The 15,225-nt window shown below is 55.1% G+C and overlaps 2 protein-coding genes across 2 annotated transcripts; both read left to right on the top strand.

The window, feature by feature from the left end:
• On the top strand, window positions 1-5,063 carry LOC145513925 (uncharacterized). The gene is made up of 3 exons (XM_081510977.1): window positions 1-3,450; window positions 3,850-4,162; window positions 4,413-5,063. The coding sequence occupies exons 1-3, from the start codon at window positions 3,214-3,216 to the stop codon at window positions 5,039-5,041; spliced, it is 1,179 nt and encodes a 392-aa protein (XP_081367103.1). The 5' UTR covers window positions 1-3,213; the 3' UTR covers window positions 5,042-5,063.
• A 5,853-nt stretch (window positions 5,064-10,916) lies between these two features.
• LOC145513966 (uncharacterized) lies at window positions 10,917-14,937 on the top strand. The gene is made up of 3 exons (XM_081511049.1): window positions 10,917-11,086; window positions 11,486-11,798; window positions 12,049-14,937. Exons 1-3 carry the CDS (start codon window positions 10,952-10,954, stop codon window positions 12,675-12,677), a joined length of 1,077 nt encoding a protein of 358 aa, XP_081367175.1. The 5' UTR covers window positions 10,917-10,951; the 3' UTR covers window positions 12,678-14,937.
• The last annotated feature ends 288 nt before the right edge of the window (window positions 14,938-15,225 follow it).

Genomic DNA, 15,225 nt, shown 5'->3' with positions numbered 1-15,225 from the left:
TTTTTTTTTTTTAATAGGGTGACGGAGAGCTATACCTTTCCCATCTATGTGAATTTAGGTTTAAACTAGATTTCCCTTGGCTATTATATAAGACAAAAAACCCCACATCACCCCCTTTCACTGCCCCCACCACCAAAATGTGTTTTAGTCTATTGAGTTTTTGTGTCCTCAGTTGTGTCTGATTCACGGCAACTCACGAACTCTACACAGCCAGGCTCTTCCGTCCATGGAATTCAGGGCAATTTTTTTCTGTCACAGTAAATGCCCACCCTGGGTGATCCAAAGGCAAGGGCTCAGAGGCTCCTGAGAGAATAACTCCTTTCAGCTGAGCACAGAGCTGGCTCCTCACTGGGATGCCTGTGGCCTGGGGCTCCCAGAGGGGACAGCAGCACTCGCCCCACCGTGTGGTCACTGCTGCAAGTGCAGGCTGCTCCTCACTCCCCCTTGACAGTGTCCCTGAGGGCAGAACAGTGTGAATCTACTCAAGGTGGAAATGCAAACTCCGATGCAACCAAACTTCCCACAAGGTCTCCAAAACCACTCAGGAACAGGGAATTGGAAACTGCAGGGCATGACATGAATGGAGATGGAGACTTGACACCTTACACCGAGTTCACTTCCAGTTATCCCTAGACAAAGTTTCCATGAAAACTTGTCACAAATCTAGAAGAACAATGAGCAGAAACCGGACACGTGCTTTGAGTCTTCACACACAAAACTAAAAGGCAGTCCACAAAACAACCCAGAGAATACAGTGGACTTTGCAAAATCAAAGACATCTACCGTGGGAAAGACCTCATTACAAAAGCAAAAGACAGGTCATACATCGCGAGACGAATGAGTGGAAACACAAAGCTTCTCAAGGACGTGTCTCCAAACAGACAAAGAACACCAGCACAACAAGCCTGTGAAAACTAGGGAAAGGTCTGAAGGGACGCCAGACTGAGGAAGACACACACAGAGTATCCCGGATGATGTCCAGCACTGAGGGCCTGAAGAAACAACAGTCTAGTTGCACTCCCTCAGGCCTGGGTGACCCTGGATGAGGCCTCTGTTTCCCGGTGGCTCTGAGAGACGGACAGGGAGGAAGGGGAAGAGAAATCACTTGCACTTCTAATACTCACAGCAAAGTCTTCCAATGAGAAGGGAATTATCACCCCCACTGACAATGCCATTCACTGAAGTGATACCCACGAGTCCATCTAACCCAGAAGGGAAGGAAGGACCTGTTCTCACAAAACGGCGAGAGATGGAAGAAAGAAGATCAAGCCCACACCAATCACTGGAAAGAGAAGCTGTGCTCAGGGCTTGAAAGAATTCCTATTGGGAAAATGATGTCACAGCCCCACAAGGCAATCCACAGCTTCGATGCTATTCCTCCCAAAATGCCAATGCATGTTCGCACCGAACAAAGAATTGCAAAAGGGGTTACGGAAACAGAAAAGAGCCTAAATTGTCAATACAATCCGACGAAAAAGCCCCGATACGGACGTCCAAGGTTGTGTGAAAGGAAATTAGACGACCAAACTAGGATCCTCAGGAGAGTATCGGAGAAGGCGATGGCGACCCACTCCAGTACTCTTGCCTGGAAAATGCCCTGGACGGAGGAGCCTGGTAGGCTGCAGGCCATGGGGTCGCGCAGAGTCAGACACGACTGAAGTGACTTAGCCGCAGCGGCAGCAGCAGGACAGTATGCTATTGGGAATACAACAACACACACAGATCCAGATCGATGGAATAAAGTTGAGGGTCCAGAAACAAACCCCGGCATCCAAGGTCAACTCATCTCTGACACAGAAGGGGAGAATATCCAAATGGGAACAAGAAAGCCTCTTCAATCAATGTCCATGGGAAAACCAGACAGCTACATCTGAAGAACGCTATTGGTTTTGATCTCACACCACCTCAATATCGGGGAAAAACCTCACCCTAAAGACTGATGTCATGAGATAGCTAGAAAGAAGCGTAGGTCAAAGTCTCCTTAACATCAGAGTCTCCTTGCCATTTGCTGGGCGGAGGTAGAAATGGGTCTCTTCAAGTAAGGGAAAGAGGGAAACCAAGTACACCAATGGGTTTCCATCCAATGGAACCTCTTCACAACAGAGAAGCTAAGCATTCACAAATGCAAAAGATAGGAAACGGAACATGAGAGACTCCTTGCAAGTGGTGTATCTGAGAAGGGGTTCATATGGAAAGAGACGAAGAATGCACAGCACTCAGATTCCAAGAAACACCACCACCACCCTTGACCCTTCCCCCATGACCAACTCCGACCTAAAGCCTTTCTCTCCCTCTAACCTATCCCTAAAACATAACCCTCATCTAATCATATACATGTGCATTCCTAGCATCCATCCATCCACACACGAGAGAGAAAGAGGAAGACACAGACTGAATCGAGAAAGGAAAAGAGAGGGACACAGCCAGAGAGAGACACGGAACCAAAGAGAGGAAAGGAGTCGATGGTCCAGACTTTTCATCAATCTGTCTCGAAGGTAGAAGCAATGACAGCGCCCATCCACCCCAGAAGGGGGAAACGGACGGAAGGTTTGGAGAGGAAAAGACAAGAACGCAGGGAGCCATTAGAAGCTCAGCCACCCGCAGAAGCCGAGCTGGGACACTTGAACAGAATCTCAATGGAAACAGAGGACCAGAAAGTTGGCTACTCTTTTCTATCAGAGAGGGAGACCTTCGAGTCTTCCTTTCGGTCCTCCAACTTGCATGCGGGGTCTCAAAACAGTCAGGAGGGGGAGTGCCTTTTCCTGGGTACCACGGCGCATCCAGGCCTCGTTCTGCCCCATTCTGTGCTGTGTCAGCCCTGGATGGAGTCTTTCTTTCTGAAGTCTCAGCGCACAAGCTCCACGTGATATCAGCCCCAGGTGGAAAGGCATGGAGCTGCTCGTAGGCCGACAGACCTAGGAAACAGATGGGAGAATGACCCCCACTCTGCAGATGGAGAGACCGGGGAAACCCTGAGGGGCATATGCTTGTCCAGGGCCACACCACTTATGAGAAGAAGGAGCCTGGTCTGAGAGCAGCGGGGTCCTCGGAGCTCAGGCCCTGGCTGCACCCAGGCCTCCCCAGGGCTGTGGGCTGGGCTGTGTGGCTGTCACTGTGCCTGCACATGGCCTAAGGGGGGTGGTCGAGCAGTCAGAAACCCAGAGATTCCCTTGCGAAGTTTTGGGGAAGGGACCTCAGCACGAACCCGAGGAAATGATGTCACCTGCCGGCAACAGAACCCAACAGAACCCGCAACCCGGGTATCCAGGCCTCCAGAGCGGAGAGGAGCCCCCAGCCAGATCACTTGCTGCCAGGATGTTCTGCTGTTTGCCCCTGCCCAGAGGCCGCGGCCTCAGGAGAGCTCACAGGCAGTGTGCGTGGGCACCCTGTCGACGTTGGCTCAGGGCACCCCCGAGAGGCCTCTGGCCCTTTGCCCGGAGAAACAGAAAGGTAACACGGGGAGCCCCAGGCGGGGCCAGGCCACCTCTCCCATGCCACCCGGAAACACCGGGTCCTTTGCCTGTGTGTGTGGATGCGGGTTTCTCGGGGTGTGTCTCCCTCAAGGAAGCCCAGGCGGATGTGGGGTCAGAAGCCTGCGGACAAGTTGTGTCCACACCCCAGGGGAGAGCAGGCTGGGTGGGATGGGGAGAGTGCGGGCAGCGCCGGCCGCCCAGGCTGACCTCACACCCTCAGGTGGGTCTCTTTCCTCCCGGGTGGGGATCTGAGCAGACACACGTCTCTGACCCTTCTGGGAAGAGAAGTTCGAGCAGGCAGAAGCAGCGGCTCCACTGGCCAGGCCCAGCTCGGAAAACTCCCAGCACGGCTGGCTGACGGTCACTGTCGTTGCAGAGCTTCCCACGTGATGAGGCCGAGGACGGGGACACCCCGTCCACCTCCCGGAGGGAGGGGTCGGAGCACCACCCCCCCGCCCGTGAGGCCCAGTGCAGGCTCCAGGTGAGCGTGCCCACGGAGGCATCAGCCCCACCGGGGGCGAAGCGGAGGCGGGGAAGGCCTGCTGCCGAGACACCGCCCAGGATACACCCGGCGGCCCAGTCTGAGGCTGCCACGGAGCTCAGCACACCCGGCTCCGACCCAGAGTCCCGAGAACCCCGGCCTCTGAGGCAGCAGGAGGACCTGGAGCCCAGCACGCCAGAGCACAGAGGTGAGGACGCTGGGGCTGGTGCACGGGAGTGTGTGGGGAGGGGGTGCTGAGCTACACACGGACGAGTCCCCGAAAGATGCTGCTGGGCCTGCAGCAAGCGCTGGCCTCACACCCCCACCCCCATCTTGCACACTTCAGTCCCAAAAGACATCCGACCCTGGGTATTCTTTGGGAATCTCTTGGAAGCTTTCTGTCCCGGGATACGCACATGCCAAGGCTGGCCTGTGGGCAAACTTTGCTTCTCCCCCAGCTCTAGCACTGGCCTCCAACTGGAACCAGGCTCTACTTCCCAGACCTGTCCCTACAGAGGTGGTGGCTCCAGGTGCAGGACCCAGGGATCCACCGAGGCCAGATGGAGAACCGAGACTTGCCCTCGCAGAGACACCAGGCCAGCTGGGTACTGGCCAGCACACCGGGCAGATCGGATCTCCGTGCCTGCAGGGCCCCCAGCCCCAGGCACTGATGTCCCACCCCCTCAGCCAGAACCTCCACCTCCACGTGCACCTGTACCTGCTCGGGCTTTGGCAGGAGAACCCGAGGCAGAGGAGGAGTCACCGCCTCGGCAGGGAGAGCCTGCCCTGGCTCCCGCGCAACACCCAGACGCCGACGATGACTCACTCGCCCCTGCAGGAAGAACGAGCCCCCGCTCTGGGCAGAGACCCAGAGCCCTTGCCGGAAACACCACGTCCAGGGGAGCGGTCGGCTCTGCAGCCTCCATCCCTGTCTGCTCACCGTGGACGCCGGCAACTCGGTCTGCCCCCAGGGGACATGGAGTTCCTTTCCCCTGAACTGCTTTGCATTTGGTTTGTTTCCACCTTTCTGGTGATGTTTTATTTTGTGTATGGTTTCCTGTATTTCTCTTGGTTAAGTTGGGATTAGTAAACTTTTTCATCATTGTTGCAATTTGGGAACACTGTTGTGTAACTCTGGTGATACTGTGTTACCATCCCACTTTGTAGTTTCAGACCCGTTCGATCTTTATGCCCCACCCCCCAACAAAGCCTGGATTCAAGGCAAGCACGCCCTGTTCATCCCTCCCCCCGATCCTGAACACAATTTCATCTTTTCTTTCTGCATTCCTTCCTATATTCTTGGTGTCCCCAATCAATGACTCTCAGTGAAATGACTGAAGGAGTTTTTTTCGGACTCTCCACCTACTGTAAGACTCCATTGGAGAGTTCTCATTTGTATGTCATTTGAACTAGCCTTTGATAGCTGAAAGGACGGTGTACGTCCTTTCAAGATATCATGTGCCAAACGAAGCCCTTTTGGCAAATGCCATCATTATCTCCAGGCAGGCATTGCTGTTTGAAGGGTGACATCTCAGCCAGAAGGCAGAGGCTGAGCTCCTCTTGTTGCACCAGCTCCCAAAAGAAGCCAAGAAAGGGAGCTGGAACAACAAACCACCCCAACGCCCAGGAAAGCGTTCTTCACGACAGAAGGCTAGAAAATGACCCAACAACCTTGTGGCCCAGAACCCCTCTAAAAAATCACTGTTCCATAAAAAAGAGAAACACATGGGAAGTTCCAAGGAGAGGCAATGCCCATGGCCAGTGTACTTTAGAGACGGCCTGACCGCTCCGGGGAAGACACGCACCGACGGAACCCCTTGGGAAACAGCAGTGATAGTCCTCACCGTCGTAAGGGTTTCCTCTGGGGACAACCTGCCCTGGGCACCACATGAGGGAGCAGACCGGCTTCTCTTCCTCTGCCCCCACACCATTCACTCATGAAGGCAGCTCAGGTGTTCTCATGCCCTGCCTGCCTGCCTGCCTGCCTGGCTCATCCGTGAGCTGTGCCCACCTCCAGGGCAGGACTCCACCTTCTCCTCTCTGTGTACCGTGAATCTGCACACAGTGGGCTTTCAGAACCTTAGGAGACTTGAGCCATTCCCACTGGAGCCAGAACCCTCCCCAGGAAGGAAAACAGCTGTGGAGTCATTTTGGCCCCAGCACTGGTTCCCAAACCCTGGCGGCTCCTACAGCCTCTACGGTGTGAAGAGGGAGGTCCCTTTTGACAGAGCTTTCCGGCTGTCAGATCTAAGCTGTTGTTTCCCTGTCAGCTGTGTCTCTTCCGTTGCAGCCAGGTGGGCCACGCTGCTCCAAAGGAGCTCACAAGCTGAGTTGCAAGGGAGGTATTGAGAGGACAGGGATGGCTACAACGTGCTGCAAACTGAGTGAGGGTCCCCACAATCCTCAGCAAAGGTCTGTGGTGTGCAAGTGGGGAGTAGAGGGCCCCCAAGTTCCAAAGGAAGGGAGGTACTCGGGAGCTAAAGCCCTTGGCTGCTGTGGTAGCAGCTGCAGATGGCAGCTCGTCCACAGTGCACTTCGAATGAGGTCATATGAGCGGGACTCTGGAAATGGCTCCGAAATCCAGAGAAAGGGGTCAGGGTATGTGGGAATCCGGCGGGGGTGGGGGGTGGATGAAGGAAGGTGTCCTTCCTCTCTCCAGTGCAATTTGGTTTGGTGAGTCTCAAAGCTACCAGATGGCACTTCCCAAGTCAGGCCCCCGCAGGAATCAGGGTGGGCTGCGTGCCTCGGCCCCTGCCACAGGGACAAGCCACACCACTGGCCTCCCTGAGCTCAAATGGCCGGATCTGGGGGTTCTGTCTGGGTGCACACCTCCTTGCTGTGGCCAAGTTCCCCCCTTCTCTGAGCACCAGCTTCATCCTCTCGAAGGAGGACATCGATTGCTACCTTGGCACGTTACTCTCTTCATCCTGTGAAGACTCATTAGGCTTATCCTACAATTACTAGCTGGCCCGAAGAGATATCTCCTGAATCCAGATTAAGCTGGAGTCTCCCAGGCTCATCTGGCATGTCTTCCCTGAAGTCTGCCAAAACCCACACCCTTGCATTTCCAGGGACTCCCCTTAGCCAGCTGGGCAGAAAACCCAGCATGCTTCAAACAAGCTGACAGACAAGCGGGAGAGGACTCACGGGCAGACGGCCTCCCTCAGGTCTCGGGTGGAGCTCTGGGACCACAGCAGCAACGGGCCATCCCAGCCCCTGGGCTCAGCAGCGCCCTCATTCTCAGGCCGGCGGCTCTGCCCTGAGGGGAGCAGGAAGGTCACCAACTGCCGCAGGCGGACCTCAAGCCCCTCCCACTGCTGGAGCCTGACCTCCCCCGGCCCCACCCCTTCCCCTACCCCAGCAGGACGAGAGCTCGTCTTCCCCTGGCTTCCAACGTGAGGCCCGGCCCTGGGCCCCGATTGGGCACTGCCCCAGTCCGGAGCCAATCACAGTGGCCAGGGAGGTGGAACACACCGATTGGCCAGGGCCAGGTCATGTGACCATGCTCCCCAGGAAACTCAGATATTACCAAGATTCCCTAACAAACCAATGAACAAAATTATCCAGTAAACGCAAACCGTACTTTTTAATGAGCCCAATGTCACAGAAAAAAAAAAAAAAATGCTTCACAATGAACTGCTCAAGGAAGCTACTAAATAAACTTTCAGAAAAGTTAAGTCGTTTTTTTTTTTTTAATAGGGTGACGGAGAGCTATACCTTTCCCATCTATGTGAATTTAGGTTTAAACTAGATTTCCCTTCGCTATTATATAAGACAAAAAACCCCACATCACCCCCTTTCACTCCCCCCACCCCCAAAAAGTGTTTTAGTCTATTGAGTTTTTGTGTCCTCAGTTGTGTCTGATTCACGGCAACTCACGAACTCTACACAGCCAGGCTCTTCCGTCCATGGAATTCAGGGCAATTTTTTTCTGTCACAGTAAATGCCCACCCTGGGTGATCCAAAGGCAAGGGCTCAGAGGCTCCTGAGAGAATAACTCCTTTCAGCTGAGCACAGAGCTGGCTCCTCACTGGGATGCCTATGGCCTGGGGCTCCCAGAGGGGACAGCAGCACTCGCCCCACCGTGTGGTCACTGCTGCAAGTGCAGGCTGCTCCTCACTCCCCCTTGACAGTGTCCCTGAGGGCAGAACAGTGTGAATCTACTCAAGGTGGAAATGCAAACTCCGATGCAACCAAACTTCCCACAAGGTCTCCAAAACCACTCAGGAACAGGGAATTGGAAACTGCAGGACATGACATGAATGGAGATGGAGACTTGACACCTTACACCGAGTTCACTTCCAGTTATCCCTAGACAAAGTTTCCATGAAAACTTGTCACAAATCTAGAAGAACAATGAGCAGAAACCGGACACGTGCTTTGAGTCTTCACACACAAAACTAAAAGGCAGTCCACAAAACAACCCAGAGAATACAGTGGACTTTGCAAAATCAAAGACATCTACCGTGGGAAAGACCTCATTACAAAAGCAAAAGACAGGTCATACATCGCGAGACGAATGAGTGGAAACACAAAGCTTCTCAAGGACGTGTCTCCAAACAGACAAAGAACACCAACACAACAAGCCTGTGAAAACTAGGGAAAGGTCTGAAGGGACGCCAGACTGAGGAAGACACACACAGAGTATCCCGGATGATGTCCAGCACTGACGGCCTGAAGAAACAACAGTCTAGTTGCACTCCCTCAGGCCTGTGTGACCCTGGATGAGGCCTCTGTTTCCCGGTGGCTCTGAGAGATGGACAGGGAGGAAGGGGAAGAGAAATCACTTGCACTTCTAATACTCACAGCAAAGTCTTCCAATGAGAAGGGAATTATCACCCCCACTGACAATGCCATTCACTGAAGTGATACCCACGAGTCCATCTAACCCAGAAGGGAAGGAAGGACCTGTTCTCACAAAACGGCGAGAGTTGGAAGAAAGAAGATCAAGCCCACACCAATCACTGGAAAGAGAAGCTGTGCTCAGGGCTTGAAAGAATTCCTATTGGGAAAATGATGTCACAGCCCCACAAGGCAATCCACAGCTTCGATGCTATTCCTCCCAAAATGCCAATGCATGTTCGCACCGAACAAAGAATTGCAGAAGGGGTTACAGAAACAGAAAAGAGCCTAAATTGTCAATACAATCCGACGAAAAAGCCCCGATACGGACGTCCAAGGTTGTGTGAAAGGAAATTAGACGACCAAACTAGGATCCTCAGGAGAGTATCGGAGAAGGCGATGGCGACCCACTCCAGTACTCTTGCCTGGAAAATGCCCTGGACGGAGGAGCCTGGTAGGCTGCAGGCCATGGGGTCGCGCAGAGTCAGACACGACTGAAGTGACTTAGCCGCAGCGGCAGCAGCAGGACAGTATGCTATTGGGAATACAACAACACACACAGATCCAGATCGATGGAATAAAGTTGAGGGTCCAGAAACAAACCCCGGCATCCAAGGTCAACTCATCTCTGACACAGAAGGGGAGAATATCCAAATGGGAACAAGAAAGCCTCTTCAATCAATGTCCATGGGAAAACCAGACAGCTACATCTGAAGAACGCTATTGGTTTTGATCTCACACCACCTCAATATCGGGGAAAAACCTCACCCTAAAGACTGATGTCATGAGATAGCTAGAAAGAAGCGTAGGTCAAAGGCTCCTTAACATCAGAGTCTCCTTGCCATTTGCTGGGCGGAGGTAGAAATGGGTCTCTTCAAGTAAGGGAAAGAGGGAAACCAAGTACACCAATGGGTTTCCATCCAATGGAACCTCTTCACAACAGAGAAGCTAAGCATTCACAAATGCAAAACATAGGAAACGGAACATGAGAGACTCCTTGCAAGTGGTGTATCTGAGAAGGGGTTCATATGGAAAGAGACGAAGAATGCACAGCACTCAGATTCCAAGAAACACCACCACCACCCTTGACCCTTCCCCCATGACCAACTCCGACCTAAAGCCTTTCTCTCCCTCTAACCTATCCCTAAAACATAACCCTCATCTAATCATATACATGTGCATTCCTAGCATCCATCCATCCACACACGAGAGAGAAAGAGGAAGACACAGACTGAATCGAGAAAAGAAAAGAGAGGGACACAGCCAGAGAGAGACACGGAACCAAAGAGAGGAAAGGAGTCGATGGTCCAGACTTTTCATCAATCTGTCTCGAAGGTAGAAGCAATGACAGCGCCCATCCACCCCAGAAGGGGGAAACGGACGGAAGGTTTGGAGAGGAAAAGACAAGAACGCAGGGAGCCATTAGAAGCTCAGCCACCCGCAGAAGCCGAGCTGGGACAATTGAACAGAATCTCAATGGAAACAGAGGACCGGAAAGTTGGCTACTCTTTTCTATCAGAGAGGGAGACCTTCGAGTCTTCCTTTCAGTCCTCCAACTTGCATGCGGGGTCTCAAAACAGTCAGGAGGGGGAGTGCCTTTTCCTGGGTACCACGGCGCATCCAGGCCTCGTTCTGCCCCATTCTGTGCTGTGTCAGCCCTGGATGGAGTCTTTCTTTCTGAAGTCTCAGCGCACAAGCTCCACGTGATATCAGCCCCAGGTGGAAAGGCATGGAGCTGCTCGTAGGCCGACAGACCTAGGAAACAGATGGGAGAATGACCCCCACTCTGCAGATGGAGAGACCGGGGAAACCCTGAGGGGCATATGCTTGTCCAGGGCCACACCACTTATGAGAAGAAGGAGCCTGGTCTGAGAGCAGCGGGGTCCTCGGAGCTCAGGCCCTGGCTGCACCCAGGCCTCCCCAGGGCTGTGGGCTGGGCTGTGTGGCTGTCACTGTGCCTGCACATGGCCTAAGGGGGGTGGTCGAGCAGTCAGAAACCCAGAGATTCCCTTGCGAAGTTTTGGGGAAGGGACCTCAGCACGAACCCCAGGAAATGATGTCACCTGCCAGCAACAGAACCCAACAGAACCCGCAACCCGGGTATCCAGGCCTCCAGAGCGGAGAGGAGCCCCCAGCCAGATCACTTGCTGCCAGGATGTTCTGCTGTTTGCCCCTGCCCAGAGGCCGCGGCCTCAGGAGAGCTCACAGGCAGTGTGCGTGGGCACCCTGTCGACGTTGGCTCAGGGCACCCCCGAGAGGCCTCTGGCCCTTTGCCCGGAGAAACAGAAAGGTAACACGGGGAGCCCCAGGCGGGGCCAGGCCACCTCTGCCATGCCACCCGGAAACACCGGGTCCTTTGCCTGTGTGTGTGGATGCGGGTTTCTCGGGGTGTGTCTCCCTCAAGGAAGCCCAGGCGGATGTGGGGTCAGAAGCCTGCGGACAAGTTGTGTCCACACCCCAGGGGAGAGCAGGCTGGGTGGGATGGGGAGAGTGCGGGCAGCGCCGGCCGCCCAGGCTGACCTCACACCCTCAGGTGGGTCTCTTTCCTCCCGGGTGGGGATCTGAGCAGACACACGTCTCTGACCCTTCTGGGAAGAGAAGTTCGAGCAGGCAGAAGCAGCGGCTCCACTGGCCAGGCCCAGCTCGGAAAACTCCCAGCCCGGCTGGCTGATGGTCACTGTCGTTGCAGAGCTTCCCACGTGATGAGGCCGAGGACGGGGACACCCCGTCCACCTCCCGGAGGGAGGGGTCGGAGCACCACCCCCCCGCCCGTGAGGCCCAGTGCAGGCTCCAGGTGAGCGTGCCCACGGAGGCATCAGCCCCACCGGGGGCGAAGCGGAGGCGGGGAAGGCCTGCTGCCGAGACACCGCCCAGGATACACCCGGCGGCCCAGTCTGAGGCTGCCACGGAGCTCAGCACACCCGGCTCCGACCCAGAGTCCCGAGAACCCCGGCCTCTGAGGCAGCAGGAGGACCTGGAGCCCAGCACGCCAGAGCACAGAGGTGAGGACGCTGGGGCTGGTGCACGGGAGTGTGTGGGGAGGGGGTGCTGAGCTACACACGGACGAGTCCCCGAAAGATGCTGCTGGGCCTGCAGCAAGCGCTGGCCTCACACCCCCACCCCCATCTTGAACACTTCAGTCCCAAAAGACATCCGACCCTGGGTATTCTTTGGGAATCTCTTGGAAGCTTTCTGTCCCGGGATACGCACATGCCAAGGCTGGCCTGTGGGCAAACTTTGCTTCTCCCCCAGCTCTAGCACTGGCCTCCAACTGGAACCAGGCTCTACTTCCCAGACCTGTCCCTACAGAGGTGGTGGCTCCAGGTGCAGGACCCAGGGATCCACCGAGGCCAGATGGAGAACCGAGACTTGCCCTCGCAGAGACACCAGGCCAGCTGGGTACTGGCCAGCACACCGGGCAGATCGGATCTCCGTGCCTGCAGGGCCCCCAGCCCCAGGCACTGATGTCCCACCCCCTCAGCCAGAACCTCCACCTCCACGTGCACCTGTACCTGCTCGGGCTTTGGCAGGAGAACCCGAGGCAGAGGAGGAGTCACCGCCTCGGCAGGGAGAGCCTGCCCTGGCTCCCGCGCAACACCCAGACGCCGACGATGACTCACTCGCCCCTGCAGGAAGAACGAGCCCCCGCTCTGGGCAGAGACCCAGAGCCCTTGCCGGAAACACCACGTCCAGGGGAGCGGTCGGCTCTGCAGCCTCCATCCCTGTCTGCTCACCGTGGACGCCGGCAACTCGGTCTGCCCCCAGGGGACATGGAGTTCCTTTCCCCTGAACTGCTTTGCATTTGGTTTGTTTCCACCTTTCTGGTGATGTTTTATTTTGTGTATGGTTTCCTGTATTTCTCTTGGTTAAGTTGGGATTAGTAAACTTTTTCATCATTGTTGCAATTTGGGAACACTGTTGTGTAACTCTGGTGATACTGTGTTACCATCCCACTTTGCAGTTTCAGACCCGTTCGATCTTTATGCCCCACCCCCCAACAAAGCCTGGATTCAAGGCAAGCACGCCCTGTTCATCCCTCCCCCCGATCCTGAACACAATTTCATCTTTTCTTTCTGCATTCCTTCCTATATTCTTGGTGTCCCCAATCAATGACTCTCAGTGAAATGACTGAAGGAGTTTTTTTCGGACTCTCCACCTACTGTAAGACTCCATTGGAGAGTTCTCATTTGTATGTCATTTGAACTAGCCTTTGATAGCTGAAAGGACGGTGTACGTCCTTTCAAGATATCATGTGCCAAACGAAGCCCTTTTGGCAAATGCCATCATTATCTCCAGGCAGGCATTGCTGTTTGAAGGGTGACATCTCAGCCAGAAGGCAGAGGCTGAGCTCCTCTTGTTGCACCAGCTCCCAAAAGAAGCCAAGAAAGGGAGCTGGAACAACAAACCACCCCAACGCCCAGGAAAGCGTTCTTCACGACAGAAGGCTAGAAAATGACCCAACAACCTTGTGGCCCAGAACCCCTCTAAAAAATCACTGTTCCATAAAAAAGAGAAACACATGGGAAGTTCCAAGGAGAGGCAATGCCCATGGCCAGTGTACTTTAGAGACGGCCTGACCGCTCCGGGGAAGACACGCACCGACGGAACCCCTTGGGAAACAGCAGTGATAGTCCTCACCGTCGTAAGGGTTTCCTCTGGGGACAACCTGCCCTGGGCACCACATGAGGGAGCAGACCGGCTTCTCTTCCTCTGCCCCCACACCATTCACTCATGAAGGCAGCTCAGGTGTTCTCATGCCCTGCCTGCCTGCCTGCCTGCCTGGCTCATCCGTGAGCTGTGCCCACCTCCAGGGCAGGACTCCACCTTCTCCTCTCTGTGTACCGTGAATCTGCACACAGTGGGCTTTCAGAACCTTAGGAGACTTGAGCCATTCCCACTGGAGCCAGAACCCTCCCCAGGAAGGAAAACAGCTGTGGAGTCATTTTGGCCCCAGCACTGGTTCCCAAACCCTGGCGGCTCCTACAGCCTCTACGGTGTGAAGAGGGAGGTCCCTTTTGACAGAGCTTTCCGGCTGTCAGATCTAAGCTGTTGTTTCCCTGTCAGCTGTGTCTCTTCCGTTGCAGCCAGGTGGGCCACGCTGCTCCAAAGGAGCTCACAAGCTGAGTTGCAAGGGAGGTATTGAGAGGACAGGGATGGCTACAACGTGCTGCAAACTGAGTGAGGGTCCCCACAATCCTCAGCAAAGGTCTGTGGTGTGCAAGTGGGGAGTAGAGGGCCCCCAAGTTCCAAAGGAAGGGAGGTACTCGGGAGCTAAAGCCCTTGGCTGCTGTGGTAGCAGCTGCACATGGCAGCTCGTCCACAGTGCACTTCGAATGAGGTCATATGAGCGGGACTCTGGAAATGGCTCCGAAATCCAGAGAAAGGGGTCAGGGTATGTGGGAATCCGGCGGGGGTGGGGGGTGGATGAAGGAAGGTGTCCTTCCCCTCTCCAGTGCAATTTGGTTTGGTGAGTCTCAAAGCTACCAGATGGCACTTCCCAAGTCAGGCCCCCGCAGGAATCAGGGTGGGCTGCGTGCCTCGGCCCCTGCCACAGGGACAAGCCACACCAGTGGCCTCCCTGAGCTCAAATGGCCGGATCTGGGGGTTCTGTCTGGGTGCACACCTCCTTGCTGTGGCCAAGTTCCCCCCTTCTCTGAGCACCAGCTTCATCCTCTCGAAGGAGGACATCGATTGCTACCTTGGCACGTTACTCTCTTCATCCTGTGAAGACTCATTAGGCTTATCCTACAATTACTAGCTGGCCCGAAGAGATATCTCCTGAATCCAGATTAAGCTGGAGTCTCCCAGTCTCATCTGGCATGTCTTCCCTGAAGTCTGCCAAAACCCACACCCTTGCATTTCCAGGGACTCCCCTTAGCCAGCTGGGCAGAAAACCCAGCATGCTTCAAACAAGCTGACAGACAAGCGGGAGAGGACTCACGGGCAGACGGCCTCCCTCAGGTCTCGGGTGGAGCTCTGGGACCACAGCAGCAACGGGCCATCCCAGCCCCTGGGCTCAGCAGCGCCCTCATTCTCAGGCCGGCGGCTCTGCCCTGAGGGGAGCAGGAAGGTCACCAACTGCCGCAGGCGGACCTCAAGCCCCTCCCACTGCTGGAGCCTGACCTCCCCCGGCCCCACCCCTTCCCCTACCCCAGCAGGACGAGAGCTCGTCTTCCCCTGGCTTCCAACGTGAGGCCCGGCCCTGGGCCCCGATTGGGCACTGCCCCAGTCCGGAGCCAATCACAGTGGCCAGGGAGGTGGAACGCACCGATTGGCCAGGGCCAGGTCATGTGACCATGCTCCCCAGGAAACTCAGATATTACCAAGATTCCCTAACAACCCAATGAACAAAATTATCCAGTAAACGCAAACCGTACTTTTTAATGAGGCCAATGTCACAGAAAAAAAAAAAAAATGCTTCACAATGAA

This window comes from Giraffa tippelskirchi, chromosome 7, assembly GCF_054371585.1.
Source record: "Giraffa tippelskirchi isolate mGirTip1 chromosome 7, T2T-mGirTip1v1.2.pri, whole genome shotgun sequence".
Taxonomy (NCBI): domain Eukaryota; kingdom Metazoa; phylum Chordata; class Mammalia; order Artiodactyla; family Giraffidae; genus Giraffa; species Giraffa tippelskirchi.
Note: the sequence above shows the minus strand (reverse complement) of the source record. Positions and strands in the feature narration are given on the sequence as shown.

What these genes read in the sequence shown, in the direction of transcription:
- LOC145513925 (XM_081510977.1), top strand. Translation starts at nt 3,214, where the DNA reads ATGATGTCACCTGCCGGCAACAGAACCCAACAGAACCCGCAACCCGGG. An exon ending in TTGCCCGGAGAAACAGAAAG is followed by an intron (nt 3,451 to 3,849) that starts GTAACACGGGGA and finishes CTGTCGTTGCAG; the next exon opens with AGCTTCCCACGTGATGAGGC. An exon ending in CAGCACGCCAGAGCACAGAG is followed by an intron (nt 4,163 to 4,412) that starts GTGAGGACGCTG and finishes CTTCTCCCCCAG; the next exon opens with CTCTAGCACTGGCCTCCAAC.
- LOC145513966 (XM_081511049.1), top strand. Translation starts at nt 10,952, where the DNA reads ATGTTCTGCTGTTTGCCCCTGCCCAGAGGCCGCGGCCTCAGGAGAGCT. An exon ending in TTGCCCGGAGAAACAGAAAG is followed by an intron (nt 11,087 to 11,485) that starts GTAACACGGGGA and finishes CTGTCGTTGCAG; the next exon opens with AGCTTCCCACGTGATGAGGC. An exon ending in CAGCACGCCAGAGCACAGAG is followed by an intron (nt 11,799 to 12,048) that starts GTGAGGACGCTG and finishes CTTCTCCCCCAG; the next exon opens with CTCTAGCACTGGCCTCCAAC.